The 16,605-nt window shown below is 52.5% G+C and overlaps 6 protein-coding genes across 6 annotated transcripts; 5 read left to right on the top strand and 1 right to left on the bottom strand.

Moving 5' to 3' along the window:
- Positions 1-16: 16 nt before the first annotated feature.
- Positions 17-4,506, top strand: LTS14_010122 (uncharacterized protein; the record flags this gene model as incomplete). Its single annotated transcript, XM_064842799.1, has 2 exons — positions 17-65; positions 119-4,506. The coding sequence occupies 2 exons, from the start codon at positions 17-19 to the stop codon at positions 4,504-4,506; spliced, it is 4,437 nt and encodes a 1,478-aa protein (XP_064689619.1).
- A 452-nt stretch (positions 4,507-4,958) lies between these two features.
- Positions 4,959-6,462, top strand: MET15 (Homocysteine/cysteine synthase; the record flags this gene model as incomplete). The annotated part of the gene is made up of 3 exons (XM_064842800.1): positions 4,959-5,010; positions 5,075-6,243; positions 6,295-6,462. The coding sequence occupies 3 exons, from the start codon at positions 4,959-4,961 to the stop codon at positions 6,460-6,462; spliced, it is 1,389 nt and encodes a 462-aa protein (XP_064689620.1).
- A 727-nt stretch (positions 6,463-7,189) lies between these two features.
- On the top strand, positions 7,190-9,359 carry FAA2 (medium-chain fatty acid-CoA ligase faa2; the record flags this gene model as incomplete). Its single annotated transcript, XM_064842801.1, has 2 exons — positions 7,190-9,198; positions 9,257-9,359. The coding sequence occupies 2 exons, from the start codon at positions 7,190-7,192 to the stop codon at positions 9,357-9,359; spliced, it is 2,112 nt and encodes a 703-aa protein (XP_064689621.1).
- A 611-nt stretch (positions 9,360-9,970) lies between these two features.
- LTS14_010125 (uncharacterized protein) lies at positions 9,971-12,145 on the top strand (the record flags this gene model as incomplete). The annotated part of the gene is made up of 4 exons (XM_064842802.1): positions 9,971-10,530; positions 10,581-10,876; positions 10,930-10,958; positions 11,015-12,145. The coding sequence occupies 4 exons, from the start codon at positions 9,971-9,973 to the stop codon at positions 12,143-12,145; spliced, it is 2,016 nt and encodes a 671-aa protein (XP_064689622.1).
- A 367-nt stretch (positions 12,146-12,512) lies between these two features.
- LTS14_010126 (uncharacterized protein) lies at positions 12,513-13,994 on the top strand (the record flags this gene model as incomplete). The annotated part of the gene is made up of 3 exons (XM_064842803.1): positions 12,513-12,533; positions 12,838-13,333; positions 13,387-13,994. 3 exons carry the CDS (start codon positions 12,513-12,515, stop codon positions 13,992-13,994), a joined length of 1,125 nt encoding a protein of 374 aa, XP_064689623.1.
- Positions 13,995-14,784: 790 nt separating this feature from the next.
- PHO80 (Pho80p cyclin) lies at positions 14,785-16,103 on the bottom strand (the record flags this gene model as incomplete). The annotated part of the gene is made up of 2 exons (XM_064842804.1): positions 14,785-16,067; positions 16,100-16,103. The coding sequence occupies 2 exons, from the start codon at positions 16,101-16,103 to the stop codon at positions 14,785-14,787; spliced, it is 1,287 nt and encodes a 428-aa protein (XP_064689624.1).
- Positions 16,104-16,605: the final 502 nt, after the last annotated feature.

A 16,605-nucleotide genomic window follows, 5' to 3' on the forward strand; every position in this document is an offset into this window, starting at 1 on the left:
CACCACGAGTCGAGATATGGCCGCTCGAGTAGTGGAAGCTGCGTCTTCGAGCTCCAAGGTCACTGGTAGGATCTGCCCACATACGACAATGATATAAGGAAAGGCTGATCATGAACAGTGGAATATCATGACCCATCCGGCGTCTTCCCACTGGTATCACGAAGCATAGCGGATCGTCTACCACTTCGCAATCTCAACTGGCAGTCCCCATCCAGACCTTTGCGCCAAATCAGACAGCTCCACGTCGAGTTCGTCGCAGACAAGTACACCCAAACCAATCTACGACCACCGATTCAACGCTTCGACTCCACTGGACCTTCCTCAAGCTTCGATATACTCCGAGGAGGCAAGGACGACCGCAAAGATGCGCCCAAGCAAAGACGGCACCAGATTCCAGGGTTGAAGACCTCACCCTACCTCAAGATTTATATTTTACGATGTGACGACAAGGATACGTATAAGGAGACGGAGCGGAAACGGATACGAGAGTGGATTCGAGAGAATACGCAGACGGAGGGAAAGAGAGGAGAGGAGCATGATGCGTTCGAGTGGATGATACTGCATGTTGTCATCCCGGACACAGTTGCTGCGAGCGAGCCACGATGGCGAGAGTCGACAAGAGCGCCGGATGAGTTGAAGGAGAGGAAGACGAGCAACATCAAGATTCCTGGTAAGAGCAAAGGCACCGTCTTCGACAGACTTCGAGCAGATTTCAATGAATCCAGCAAGACGGGTCAGGACCGAGTCTCTCAGATCCGATTGCAGAAGAGCGATGTCTCGCCGGACTTACTGCCAACCCCAGCTGTCGCCACAACGCTCGAGGAGACCCTACAGGAACGCGAACTGGCATGGAAAGACCTCATGGACAAATTCAAGGTCATGCTCCTCGGACCGTTCGATACGCGCGTGCGGAAGTACGAAGCAGATATTGCTGATCAGGAAGCACGACGATCATTACCGGGCTGGAACTTCTGCACTTTCTTCATTCACAAAGAGGGTCTGGCCAAGGCGCTGGAGAGTATCGGCCTGGTGGAGGATGCATTAGCGATATACGATGAACTGTTGTTTGGACTAGAGACTGCGGTTCGGGAGCTGGCTTCTGGACAGGCTGATGGGACTGCAACGAGATTTGCGGCTTTCACGGATGATATCGAGGCGAGGATACTTGACAAAAATGGGGTGAATGGGAGTCACGACGAAGGAACGTTTCATGTTGACTCGGATTCTTCACGCCTGTTTGATAAGGACTACCGCGAGAAGATCGTGCGCAGCGATATCTCCGTATTCGACTTCTTCTCGTACATGTTCTCTCGCCAACAAGCGCTCATCTTGCGGCTCGCCAATACTCATGCGGCGCGCGCTGAGATGGGCGCGAGCTCGTTGAAGGAAGGCGGTGAGGATTTAGTTCTGATGTCTGAGGTGTGCTGGCGCGCATCGACTTTCATCCACAACAACGCTCGGACGTTACGGCAAGACTTGATTGCCAGACGCGATCATACAGGAGAATCAATCCTTCCACGCGACATGGCCTCGCTGGTCTGCTCCTGGATGTATGCCGTGGCTGAATATGTTCTCGCGGAGACATCTGCGCCGGTGCTTGCACTTACTCAGGCTGATGCGAAGCCCGTCGCAAACGGCTCGCCGTTCAAGCCCAAGCGATCCGAGTTCGACTTCGCTACTGGAGCGAATCCGTACCCACAACGCCAAAGCAGTCTCATCACGATACGCAAATCTGCCCCTGAGTTGCGGCGGCCGGCTAGTGTGATTGCTGAGAGCATTGGCAGTCCGCCAGCGAGCGCGGGGAAAGAAATTGCGGGTGGGCAGGGTGCTGATATTCCTGGTCTACCGGAACTTGCGAACTACCGGGCTGAGCTTGTTATGATGCAGCGAAAAGTGCTGGAACAGCTGGCTGAGATTCGCGGGTGGCGGGCTGGTTGGTCGGCATTGAAGGCTGAGTCTCAGGATGTTGTTGAGGAGGTTGATGTGGATGATGATCATGAAGCTGAGGAGGAGACAGAAGCGGTGGCCGCAGCTGAAAAGGAGGGAGAAGATTCTGCAGTGTTGTCTGCAATGCTATCGAGTACGCTCGACTTGCAGCTACACACGGAAAAGACTTTCCGGACCGCCTTCGAGCAACTCTGCGACCAAGCTATGCGCTACTATGCTCTCGCTACCCAGACTAAATCCGTGGATGCCATTGTTGGCGACCTCGCAATGCTCAAGCGTCAGCAAGGCGACCTCACCAGTGCTGAGACTTTTCTGAAGCACTTACTGCCCGACCATGAGACGGGCGGCTGGAACGATACCGAGCAGCGTTTGTTGACCGTCTATGCTGATGTTCTGCGGCAGCTCGGGTCGATGGAGGTGTATCTTAAGACTATGCTCAAGTGCTTGGGTAGGATGGCGGGGGTGAGGTTGGCTAGTAAACATCCAATAATGCTTGACTTTTCCGTATCGTCCTTTGGCAGCGGTAGTGGTGTGGATATTTCGATGCAGCGCGCGATCGAAGCTTCTTCCGATCTGGACAAGGAGCAGGCACTGTCTGTAGACGATTTCTTCACGGACTTACGCCTGGAGCGAGACATCACACACCTGGAGGAGAAGGATGGCTTCGCGCTTCGTCTGCATTTCCGGAGTGTCCTTGACGAAGAGTTCGCGATCGACGAGATCAGTCTACGTCTCGCAGGCATCAAGGATCCGAAACAAGACATCATACTTGTCAATGGACGACCAGTAGGTATACGGCATGGGCTGATGAAGCTGGATCTCCTGTCGGATACAACATGCTTAGGCGCTTTCTCGGCTGATCGACTCACATTCCGAGCTGGGAAGTTGTGCTTCACGCATGACTTTTCGAGGAAAAGAGAACCTGCCTTGCAGATCAACGGCGAAGATGTATTGACAGCGCAGCGTCCTGCATCTGACGATATGGTACCACTGGTGTTTTTGTACCCGGCGCAGCAAGCTTTCGACTGTCAGGTCACCTTGGCTAAGAATATATATCTTGATAAGCCGCGGCATATACTTCTGACTCTCAGCAGCGGCTGGAACGAAATCCAGGGTATCACTGTGAAGGTCAAACCGACATCTGCTGGTCTGCGATTACATCTAGCCACTGCGACTTTCGAGGGAATTGCTCGTGACGACTCGACCGAGCAGAAGAGTGGACATATCTCGCTCTCCGAGCTTGCTCGAGATGAGACTGCAGTGGTCAAAATACCATATACGTGCGAGAGTGCAACATCGGACATTTCCATTCGTCTGGAAGTGCGCTACGAGACCGCGCAAGGATCTTTCTGTTTATCCGATCTTGTCACGAGACGACATGAACTACCACTAGACGTCGACGTGGACGACAATTTCCGCCTCGATACTCTCTTCTCCAGGTTCACGGTCCGCACGGCACATACTGCGCCTATAGTGATCACGAACAGCACACTCAAGGAGTCGAGTGTGTATGCTGTGACGCCGCTCGCTAGCAGTGACATCTTGACTGTGCATAGTGCGAGTTCGGCTTCGCTGCTGTATAAGATCACCACGAAAACTATGGAGAAGAAGCAGATGAGCAAGCATGACGCTGCTTTGTCGCTCAGCTTGCGATATATATCCACTGAAGAGCTGCTCACCGAGATGATGCGTGAACGGCTTGCGCTGTCGTTGCAGGATAGTGATTATGGTGCTTTCTCTAGATTATTGCTACCGCTTATGACGCAGCGGTGCAAAGATCACTTGTCGAATATGGACCTGTTCAAGGCTGTTGCGCTGAATCAGGTCAAGATGCCGGCGTTCGAAGATATTGCTTGGCATGAGGTTGTGGTGGTTTTGCCTTCCATGGTGCGTGATCAGCTGGATGAGTGGCTGCGAGCATGGCATAAGCAACACACAAGTCTGCCTATCGACTATAAAAGTCCAATGGCCCAGAGGCTGCAAAGGTGGATCACTTTGTCGGTCGAGGTGCCTACGCTTGATATGGTGTTCGGCGCTGCGTTATCACTCGATATCGATCCTGCTGCTGGTGACACTCATACCTCGATTACGAAGATTGGGAAGCCTATCAATGCCGAGCTACGATTGAGACATAGCAATGGGTGGTCAGCAGTTAGACTGCTCGGCCAGAAGGTTAGAGGGACGGCTGCTTTGCAGAGCTTCATTGTCGATATTCAGGCCGATCCGGACACCTGGCTTCTCGGTGGACCACGACGGGTCCGCTTTACACCCAAAGACGACGACGAGCCTACGGTATTGAAGCTGATGCTTATTCCGATCGCAGTTGGAAGGCATTCATTACCAATCGTCGACATTCTGCCAGATCTTGGTAGCAATGAAGATGGCAGTGCCAAGGTTGGTGGAGCTGATGCTGTTATGTGTGAGACGTATTACGAAAGCAGTGGGATGATTGTAGAGGTTATTAGAGATGTGCGGACGACTAAGGTGGTTGTTATGGACAGTACTGCTGAAGCAAAGCAGGATGCGAGTACTGGTGAGGCCATTGGAGATCACGGGTGAAGAGGACAGGCGGAAGATGTTCGGAAATTGAGAAGAAGTATTGTGCATGAGTATGGTCACATTTCGGTGGCTGCTGACGTGCTGGCAAAAGATGAACAAGTCAACCAGTCTGCACGATGGGACTTGCAGATCGCAAAGGCCAGACACAACCTCGCCAAAAGGCCAAAAGGAATGCTGTCTCGCGCACAATGAAATTTCATCCAAAACGGCATCGCTTAAATCGCGTCATTCAGCACTTCAATGCAACCCCGCAGTCGCCCACGCGTGCCATGCCATTTCTATGTTTCTTTGGTGGGGTCGTCTGTTGATTTCCCATTGAATTGATTCCAGAGGACTTGCTTGCCTTCTTTACCCCCGACGTGACAGTAGCAAAACAATTATAACACGAGGAGCGTATGCCGAGAACGAAGTCACTTTGTAGACTCCAGCAACTACAGGAACAAATCGTCAAGATGGGAGGAGAGGAGATCGTGCCCAAGTTCGAGACGCTGCAGCTGCACGCAGGTAATAGATCAATGGCTCGCATATCTCACAAGACTACGAGTACGGTACTGACAAAATAACACAGGCCAGGAACCAGACCCAACCACCAAATCCCGAGCCGTACCCATCTATGCCACCACCTCCTTCGTCTTCGATGACTCGGCTCACGGCGCGCGGCTCTTCGGCCTCAAGGAACCCGGCAACATCTACTCCCGTCTCATGAACCCGACCGTCGACGTGCTCGAGAAACGCATCGCGGCTCTCGAAGGTGGTGTGGCGGCCCTCGCAACCTCCTCCGGCCAATCGGCTCAGTTCATGGCTGTGGCTGCTCTGGCTCATGCGGGGGATAATATCGTGTCGACGTCGAATTTGTACGGAGGCACGTATAATCAGTTTAAAGTGTTTTTCCCACGTTTGGGGGTGAATACGAAGTTTGTGAATGGGGATGATCCCGAGGAGTTTCGGAAGGTGATTGATGAGAAGACTAAGGCTGTTTATGTCGAGTCCATTGGGAATCCGAGGTACAATGTCCCGGATTTCGAGGCGATTGTCAAGGTCGCGCATGAGGCGGGTGTGCCGGTGATTGTGGACAATACTTTTGGTGCGGGTGGGTATTTCGTCAGGCCTATCGATCACGGTGCGGATATTATTGTGCATTCGGCGACCAAGTGGATTGGTGGACATGGTACTACGATTGGTGGTGTCGTTGTCGACTCGGGCAAGTTCGATTGGGGTACTCCTGAGGCTCGCAAGCGGTTCCCGCAGATGACTGAGCCTTCGAATGGATACCATGGTCTCAAATTTTGGGATACTTTTGGCGCCATCACTTTCATTGTCCGACTACGGGTCGAGATCATGCGTGATCTTGGCGCGGCACTCAACCCATTCGCGGCTCAGCAGCTTCTCCTCGGCGTCGAGACCCTCAGTCTGCGATGCGAAAGGCATGCGTACAATGCACTGAAGCTTGCCAACTGGCTGGAGAAGAACGAGAATGTGGCGTGGGTCAGCTATCCTGGGCTCGAAAGCCACAAGAGCCACCAGTTGGCGAAGAAATACTTGCCTCGTGGGTTTGGCGGCGTGCTATCGTTTGGTGTCAAGGGTGGGGAGAAGGCTGGTAGTCAGGTCGTGGATGGCTTCAAGCTGATTTCAAACTTGGCGAATGTGGGTGATTCGAAGACGTTGGCGATTCATCCTTGGACTACGACGCATGAGCAGTTGAGCGATGAGGAGAAGACTAGCAGTGGCGTCACTGATGTAAGTGCTCAGAAGTTGTTTGGTGGTGTGCTTCATGCTGACTTGTTGTAGGACCTTATCAGGATATCTGTTGGCAACGAGCATATCGACGACATTATTGCGGATTTCGAGCAGTCTTTCAAGAATGCTGCGACGAAGCCGGAGGAGGATGGGAAGAAGGAGAATGCGGAGAAGAATGGCGATACCAGTGTTAAAGCTGACATTGGTGGTGCCACCTGAGCTGATGTGAAGTGCGCGAAGGTCTGCTGGAGATTGCGAGGCCTTCAGCTGGTCTCGCAGGAGTCGTTGCTAGCTTGTGGCCTCACACTGCCACCAGGTCCTTGCGGTGTTAATACAACAGTGAAGATGTTCAGGTTCATACAGCAGGCCATAGCTCCAAAAGATACCGAGGCGTGGCAGAAGAAGCTTTCCTGCTCATCCTTGTCTCTTCACATGTGAAACCTTCTTGCCACATGCGCAGCAGATCCTAAGATCTTATTTTTGCAGGAATCTATGTACAGTTGACTGTACCGCCGTCATTTCTCCAGCTTATGGTGAAGTGTTTGTTGTGATATCTCTTCGTCTACCCGGATCGCGTGGCCCCGCATACTAGCATTGCATTTGTCGGACGCAGGCGAGAATAATGAATTTCGTACATGCGCTAGAGAAAGATGCCAACCGAGGCCTCGGGCGACATCATTGTTTCGGGGCCTTCAGCCGTGTCTGACGACTACGGAGTCGCCGGACCACATCTACCACATCACAGCGCATTTTATTACGCCGCCCATGGTCAAGTGATCTTTCGTTCGTACTTTACACTGTCGTTACTGTGTTCTTCCTGCATCTTGCATCAGACAATCGACTCGCACGCCCATATTGATTTAGACCGTCCGCACACCATCCTGCAGCGACCCGCCTTGCACCTCGTGCTACCACTCCATCAGCAACACAGTCTCATCGCACAACCATGAGTGCCTTGGCCTTGAACGAGGCCGCGAAGGTACATGCACCACCACCACCAGGAGCACCATACAGTCTACCCTTGTCTGGCTCCCAGCAGCCTGGTAGGAGTCCAGTCTACCGGCATTGGAGACGACAGGATGGCTTGCTGCACACCCTCGATCCTGCCGTGACCACGATCCACGAGCTCTTCGAGCAGAGCGCGAAGATTAGACCGAATAGACGGTGCCTCGGACATCGACCTTATGATCCTACTACCAAGATCTATGGCGGCTATGTCTGGCAGACGTACGGCGAGGTGCAGAAGAGGAGAGCCAATTTCGGAGCGGGTCTTGTGACATTGTTGGAGCGGATGGGGATCAATGGTACACAGCATGGTGTTGGTCTGTGGTGTCAGAATCGACCGGAGTGGCAGATTTGCGATCTAGGATGTGTGTCGCAGTCGCTGTACACTGTCTCGATATATGATACACTAGGGCCTGATACGACGGAGTATATCATCAATCACGCGGAGTTGACTTCAGTCTGCGCTTCGATCAATCATATTCCGACGCTCCTGAAGCTGGCCCCGAGATGTCCTTCGTTGAAGATCATCGTTTGTTTGGATCCGCTGTCCAATGGAGAAGAGCTGGCTGGGACGTCGAAGAAGGATTTGTTGAATGCTATTGCTGCGCAGCATGGTATTCAGATACACTACATTGAGGATGTGGAGGCTTTGGGCGAGGCAACACCGCGACCGTATCACGCTCCGCGACCGCAGGATATTGTGACGATCAACTACACTTCTGGTACTACTGGTAATCCCAAGGGCGTCCTTCTCACCCACGCAAATGCTGTCTCTGCCGTATCTGCTGTTATGACGGTCACCAAGCTCGGCCAAAACGATGTCATGTGCTCGTATCTACCGCTTGCCCACATCTACGAGCGTGTAACCGAACAGACTAGTTTATGGGCGGGTACATCGATCGGCTACTTCCACGGCAGCATCATTGAATTGGTGGAGGATATCAAGCTCCTACGGCCAACACTTTTCAATAGTGTCCCGCGACTGTTCAATCGCTTCGGTGGTGCGATCAAGGCTCAGACGATAGAGGCGCCAGGTTTCAAGGGCTCTTTATCCCGTCATATCGTGCAGACGAAGCTCGCGAACCTCAAGAATGCCGAACCCGGCAAGGCTACCAACCGCCACTTCCTCTACGATCGCATATGGGCGAAGAAGGTCAGCGCCGCGCTAGGTATGGACAGGACGAGATTCATGCTTTCTGGCTCTGCGCCTATCGATCCCGCACTCCATCAATTCTTGCGCGTCGTCTTCTCGAACCACTTCGCTCAGGGGTATGGCTTGACGGAGACTTACGCGATAGCTTCATCACAAGGACCAACTGATTTCGCTTCAGGTAGCACTGGTGGCGTGGCGCCTTGCGTCGAGCTGTGCTTACAAGATGTGCCGGATATGGACTACTTGTCATCGGATAAACCGCACCCGCGTGGTGAGCTACTAGTTCGTGGGCCGAATGTGTTCAAGGAGTACTATAAGAATGAAGCGGATACGAAGAAAGCTTTCACCGAAGATGGGTGGTTCCGTACGGGCGATATTTGCGCTATTGATGAGCAAGGTGGTTTCAGGATTGTCGATCGGGTGAAGAATGTGCTCAAGCTTGCACAGGGCGAATACATCTCCCCGGAGCGGATAGAGAATGTGTATCTCGGAAATCTGCCCTGGCTCGCACAAGCATATGTGCACGGCGATAGCACGCAGTCGAATCTCGTCGCTATCTTCGGTATACAGGCGGATCTATTCGCGGGGTTTGTGAGTAAAGTCCTCGGCAAGCAGATCGATGCAGCGGATATCAAGGCGTTGGAGGCGGCGGCGGCAGAGGATAAGGTGCGGAAGGCGGTGTTGAAGGAGATGGAGAGGACGGGGAAGAAAGCCAAGTTTAATAGCTATGAGCATGTTAAGGCGGTGCGGCTGCTGAATGAGCCGTTTTCGATTGAGAATGAGCTGTTGACTCCCACGTAAGTTTTTGGGTGATTGCTGGTTGGATGAGGCGTTTTGCTGACTAGTATATTGTAGTCTCAAGCTGAAGAGGCCGCAGACGGCGAAGAAGTTTCGGGCTATGTTGGATGAGATGTATGCGGAGGTCAACAGCCAGAGCGTACCGAGGGCGAAGTTGTAGGATATTCTATAGATGTGTATGCATACTAGAGGATCTCTTTGGTTGGAACCAGGTTTGGCGACATTGATATCTAATGGCTGGGAGCCTGGGAGTCTCGTAGCTCTGCAGTCTGTATCACCTCACCAAGTTCAAGCAAGGTCAGGAATATAAGATATCAAGCCATACCTTACCTTGCTAGCCCCGGCACCGTTACACTACATTTGTCGACTGTCCCTCATCAGACACATGCCTCCTGTCATCTGACCACGGTAATCAATTACAGTACTCGAGAGCTAGCAACCACGACGAGAGTTCGAACAAGGGACTAAGCGAGCCTCTGCGCGTTGCCGAGGAAGCTTACGGCTCAAGACCGATACCCGTATGCGTAAACACGAGCCTTTTCATGGTCAGAGGCACGCCGCCGCGCACATCATGGCAGGAGAACGACCTGTACATTCGGCCGTGTTCATTGTTACGTCCGTCAAGGCGCGGGCCCTTTGGGCGTCTCCACTTCACTCCGCTTTGACCGGACTTCTTATCAGTCATCCTTCAGCACTTGTACCCAAACAGCAGGTGAATCAACAACATTCAAGTCTAGTCTGCTTGCATCCATCCTCCGATGTGCGATGACGATGTTGTTGTACGAGGTCAGTAGAGGAAAAGGTGCAGTCCTCTCAGGCAAGTATTCTACTTTCTTCAGATCATTTCTCTCAGGCACGCGACCTCGACTATCGTCATATCGTGAACAAGGCAAGCGATCAAATAAGAGTAAAACCTCGCCTGGAACCAGCTTGAGCCGCTACAGCTTTCTCGTGGAGATGTGGACCACTATCGTCGCCGCCTTGGCCTTGGGTGCTGCGAGGAGTGTAGCACAGTTCGTGCCTGCTCCAACGGACCTAATAAAGACCAAGGGCTTCTTGGACCTGCCGGTGCGATACAAAGAGGTGCCTGAAGGCATCTGTGAGCTTACTCCTGGGGTGAAGAGCTATAGTGGCTACGTCGACATCGAAGATGGACAACATATTTTTTGGTGGTTCTTTGAGACTCGCAATGGCGACCCAGAATCTGCTCCACTTTCGATCTGGATTAACGGAGGGCCTGGCTCTAGCAGCATGATTGGACTGTTCCAGGAGTTGGGCCCCTGCGGAGTGGGAGCTGACGGAGAGATATACTTCAACCCGTACTCTTGGAAGTAAGTGGTTGTATCATTTTACGAGAAGAGTACTGTGCTGATCAGCCTAGTAACGTCTCCAACATGCTGTTTATCGACCACCCAGCTCAGGTCGGATTCTCGTACTCGGTTCCGGTTTCTGCCTATGTTTCCGACAGCGGCAACATAGTACAGCTTCCCAACGCTACCTGCCCCGACTACGCAGAAGATCTAGGTACCTGCGGCACATACTCTGCCCCAAACTTGACGGACACTGCCAACTCGACTGCCGCCGCGGCACCATCGATGTGGAAGACGCTACAAGGGTTTTTTGGTGCCTTCCCGCAGTATTCGAGGCATGAGTTCAACTTTGCGACGGAGAGCTATGGTAAGTTACAATCTGGTATCCCACATGAGTCCTTACTGACGTGAAGTGTACAGGTGGCCATTACGGTCCAATTTTTAACGAGGTACAGTGGGATGGATTCACACAAATCTAGCTGTAAGCTGACTACGATAATCTCAGTATCTGGAGCAGCAGAACACCCTGATCGAGTCTGGCAAGCTTCCTGGTGCCCACTACATCAAACTCAGCACTCTCCTCATCGGCAACGGCTGGTATGATCCCCTGGTACAATACCAAGCCTACTACAATTACACGGTATATCCTGGCAATCCATACGATTATTCTCCGTTCAACGCCAGTGTCCAAGACATGATGTACAACGCTCTGTACGGTCCCGGTAACTGCTACGATCAGACCGTCGACTGCTACCGGACTTCTATCAACGAAGTTTGTAGTGTCGCTGATAGCTTCTGTGCCAATAACGTCGAGGCAGTACTCGATAATATTGCTCTCAGAGACGAGTACGACATCCGTGAGCTGTCGACCAACGATATGCCTGACCCTTTTCCGTACGGCTTCTTCGCAGACTATCTGAATACGCCAAAAGTGCAGCAGGCTATAGGAGCATTCGTGAACTACTCAGAGTCGTCCAGTACAGTCGGGACCGCGTTCGGAACCACAGGCGATGATGATCGCGAGGTGCCAGGAGGCAAAATTGGCACCATTGAAGCCCTCCAATGCCTACTACAACAAGGCGTCTACGTGGCTGTTTATTGGGGTGACAGTGACTACAACTGCAACTACATCGGCGGCCAAGTGGTTGCTGAGCTCGTCGAGGCACCTGGCTATGGAACAGCAGGGTTCGAAAATATTAGCACTTCGGACGATATTATTCACGGCCAAGCCAAGCAATCCGGAAACTTTGCGTTTGTCAGGATCTACGAGAGTGGCCATGAAGTCCCCTTCTACCAACCAGTTGTTGCTCTCGAGATGTTTGAAAGAGCTATCAACGGTCAAGATATAGCTACGGGAAAGGAGAGTGTATGGCATGGGTACAAGAGTGTGGGACCAGCTGAGAGCACCTTCAGAGAGGGTAATGCAACGATACAGAGCGACTTCTTGCCGCTGAACGCTACATACAACACCACCACGAACGCACCGAACCCGACCAACGGCACTGTCGCGAAGAGGAGTCTCGATCGCCGAGCTATGCTGCCAACCCGAAGCGGGCTGTTCAAGCCCGGCCAGAAGGCACAAGAGGCGAGAAGAAAGTTCATCCCACTTGGCCGCGATGTGAATGTGGATGTGTAGATCCATGTAGCTGTGTAGAATTGTATGGATTGGAGCTCGAGCATGGCTGCAGCTATGCGCCAAGATATGTAGATTGAATCATAGCTCCACAAACTTCACCAATGGGACGGTCGGAACGGTGCGCCAGCCGGGTACTCGGGCCTGCCTAGCTGCATGCAGGTATGCACTCATCTTCACACACCCCACAGCACCTTTCCTTCGCGATGTCAATCCTCGCAATTATTGTTGATGTACTTCAGTTGGAGATGAGGGGTACTGTTGGTGGCTTCAGCCAAACGTTGTGCATGGCTTTTGCATTTGCCTAACACAGACCGGATCGAAGTAGGCGTTGTATTGCAACATTGCCCGATACAGTAGAGACGACATAATGTGGCAAGATGACCCACGTGTATGTCCAGCGCTGCTAATGAAGCTGTACGAGGTGGGAAGAGCATTTGCACCACTGCGACCAAGATCTGCAGCTTACAGATGCTCCACTGATGCATCGTGAGGAGCTTCGAGGCGAGGCGAGGTGGACAACTAGTGTGGAGAGCATCTCGTAAGTGAGGTATATGTTCGCTACTGCCCTCCTCTGGGGATGTCGATCAAGAAGCAAATCACAATGGCTTCTCTAGCTCTGATAACGCTCTCGCTAGTGGCTGCAAGTCATCCCATACATCCACCACAACAAGATCAAGGCTAACATAAAATAGTCCACCCTCGCAACCTCCTCAATCGTAGCCAACTCATGGGGCGACCAACGCATCGACGTCTTCGGCGTAGCACCCAACGCCTCCATCTGGCACAAATTCCACACAGCCCAACAGTTCCAGCCTTCAGGTTTCGAGAACTTCCTTGGCGAAGTGGCAGGCACACCAAGTGTCGTGTCTTGGGGTACTGATCGTCTGGACTACTTCGTCGTAGGCAAGAATGGCTCTGTCTACCACAGATTCTGGAACTGGCAAGGCTCATTGGAGAATTCGAGCTGGGTGCCGTACCCCTACCATGAAGTCCTACTTGGTCAAAATGGAACCGACGAGAAGTTCGTCAGTCCTGTCTCTGCGGCATCCTGGGGAGCTGGCCGTCTCGATGTCGTTGGACTGGCGAAGAATGGGTCGTACCTGCACATGTACTTTGACGGAAGCAATTGGCAAGGCTGGGAAGACTTCGGTGGCAACTTCAGCTCTGTGCCTTCTGTCGTTGCTTGGAGTATGTCGTCTCCGCCATATTTCTATATTTATTCGTCACTGACAGTGCCTAAGACAACACAACCCGCTTCGATATCTTCGGGACAACGACTGAAGGTGACATCCTCCATAAATTCTGGGATGGGACTACGTACTCAGACTGGGAGAAGTTCGATGGTCCATTCACTGGTGCACCCACTGCCTCAACATGGGGAGCCCCGAATCTCGATCTCTGGGCTGTGAAGCAGGATGGCACGTTATACCACGTATATTGGCGAGGATCTCACTTCGGCACAGAAAATCTAGGCGGCAACTTCTCCCACACGCCTCAAGTCGCGCACTGGGTACCAGGTCGTATCGATCTCGTTGGACAATTCGTTAATCAGAGTTCTTACCAATACAAGTATTACGAGCCAAACAGCAACACCTGGAATGGCTGGTCGGAGAGAGGAGGCGACTTCGTCACACAACCCGCTATCACTTCCTGGGCGGACAATCAGCTTAACGTCCTTGGTGTTGATCGTGATGGGACACTGAAGTGGCAACTGTGGGTTGGCGAGTGGTTGCCAGGATTCGACACGTATTATAGTCTTGGTAATACTTCTGATCCGTTTGCTGAGGCAGCTGAGTTCGGGACCGAAGGGCGGCAGATTGTTCTCGGTGGGCCGAAAGAGGGATTGTGATGAGATGAGCAATTCGTTACGGGAGGCGCGATGCCAACAAGCTCGATTCTGGTAGTGTTACTTGGTCGATCAGGCGCTCTTGGTAGGATCAAAATTAATGAAGATTTCATTCCGGCTGCACTCAATTGAAAATTATGTCTCCGAGTCAAGTGGAGCGGATGTCAGATAAGCTTATTCTAGATGTGATTTGTGTACTTCGTCTTCATTACAACGCCCATTGCTATGCAGGAATTCGACGCTCAAACATTATCTATACTTCATCCCAAACTCTGAATTATGCACCGAGCCTGTCATGAATCGGCGGGTCTTGCTATTCCAGATTTTCACTCGAACGTGCTCTTAGCTACGCACCAAAATGATTCGATTGTGGGTTGTCCCGCAGGCGAGTCGCGAGGCTGTCGCGAAGTAATATTCTGTTGCTCGGCCACACTTCCAGTGCTCTCTCTAGGTTCCTGAAAAGTATGACTGTGAGTGGACTGAAGATTTGCAACCGACCTTGTGGATCGCGACACGCTGCGAATAGGTCCACGATGAACCGCCAGTCATAGTCGAGGCCAGTCAAGCCCTCCATCTTCATGTTGAGTTCGGATCCCAGGCTCTTCGAGAATACCGCCGTGAGGTCGCATCTGAGTCTGAACGCTTCGAATCTTCCATTTTAACTTTGGAGAAGATTCAGGGCGCTCCTGATCCCTTTCAGCAGACCTGATGCGAGCGTCCGGAGGAGTCAGCTTCGGCGCCTGCTTTTCGACGAGCACCAGCCTTGAGCAGCTCAATGCAGTCATGGTGAGTTTCATGCAGGCTTGTCAACCATCTGCGCATCTTCACCCGCATCTCCGTCTGCACTCCCTCCACTCCCCTCACTTTCATCAATACTACTACTCCCAGAACTTCCCGGCTCAAGCTCAAATCCTTCCGTGCGATCGACTAAACTCTTATAATAATCCTCCAGATTCTCGGGCTTCGGCACAATCTTCCACTGCACTTTCTGCAGAAATTCGAGTTCCAACGTCGCCAGCTCGGTGACAGGAATACCACCAATCCTGGCGTAGGTTGGGTTCGTCCAGAAGGAGTCACTAAGGCCTTTGGCGGCGACCGTCGCTGCCGTGATCAGGAAACGATGGACCGTTAGACTGTTGATTGTGAATGCAGAGTATAGCGCACACAACCGATCGATGTAATATACCATGCTGAGTAATATTGGTGGTGAGAGGGTTGCGTGCTGGATGAGACGTTGGAGGTAATCTTGCACACTTATTCCAGGTGGTGCTCGCGAGTGGAAACGAGTTAGTCGTCCATCTCTAAGTGGTATTCTGTCATTCAGCCGTATGAGTTCCATGAGCATGTTGGATATGAGTACACCTAAGTCCTTTGGGTTGCAGGTCCAGTACTGGCGAGGCATTTGTTTGACTGTGGCTGGGTCAGGTCTAGATCTCTTGGGCGCAGATGAGTGGCCATGGGTTGAGCGAGCTTCTTCAGGCTCTGGGTCTTGCGGTGCTGCTGCCCGTTGCGGTAGACCTGCTGTAGAAGATGCTGGTCGAGCAGAACTATTCGCTTCAGGCGTAGCGACCGCACTTGGGTCTCGTCGTGCATCAGGTTCCCCTGGTGTGGCTGCTGCCTGAGTACTGCTTCGCGCAGGCTCATCTGCCCCACTCATCTGCTGTCGCGACGGCGATTCGGACCGCCCGCTTTCCTTTCTCTTCTTCGCGCTGCCCGCCGAGCCCGGAGGCTGTAATTGGGAAGCGGTGGAGACAGCCACGTTGCGACCAGCGGTAGGTGGAAATCCGTCCGGGCTGTACTGCGTGCCGGCATCCACGTAGCCCTTGGACGCTCCTCCTACCGCCGGCTCACTACCTGCGAGCTGCTGCTCCTTGAGCTGTCTTGGAGCCGACGTCGCGGCGGTGGGGGTCGCGGTCCTCGGTCCACGTTTGGGCGAGGCTGCGTAGAGTCGCGGCGATGCCCTGGGCGATCTGGAGTAAGAGTACTGGCGTGAAGGGATATGGAAAGGTGATGAAGGCGCGGATGGTGTGGAAGTCAGAGCGGAAGACATATCCAGAAGCACAAGAGTAACGCAGGCTGGATGATGACCGAGTCAGGCAAGTCCGCACTCATTCTTCTAATTGGCGAAGCAGGTGCTAGCGGAGGGGTAATTGGAGAATTATGCTGGGCTCAAGCAGTAGGGGAAGTACAGCAGTATCGCGTGGATTGTCGGGCGGGAAAAATGGTCGTCATAATGTCGAGAATGCGGAAAAGGTTATTTGATCTTTCTCGATACATACACCAGCCTTGCGACACGTGCGAGATCGGCGTATGCAGGCAGACCGGGCCGGATGCATAACTTTGCCCATTCTATCAAAAGCCTGACGATGCTGCATACTGTACATAATAACACCATGTCATTTTTACGCGCGAGCAATAACCCGAATACCATCTTCTAACGACAACGCTACCAGTAAGTCGTAAAAGTGAAGCACGTAGTTCCACAGGCTCGCACGCCTTCTCCTTGTATCACGTGTGTGCTTATTAGTAGCTTCGTATTTCGTAGTCGAACCTGCGGCCTTTCCCGCGCTTCGCCTCATGCCTGCCGTTATTATTTATCCTACGCAGACAGCAA

The sequence above is a fragment of the Recurvomyces mirabilis genome (assembly GCF_035927965.1).
Source record: "Recurvomyces mirabilis strain CCFEE 5264 chromosome Unknown scaffold_37, whole genome shotgun sequence".
Taxonomy (NCBI): domain Eukaryota; kingdom Fungi; phylum Ascomycota; class Dothideomycetes; order Mycosphaerellales; family Teratosphaeriaceae; genus Recurvomyces; species Recurvomyces mirabilis.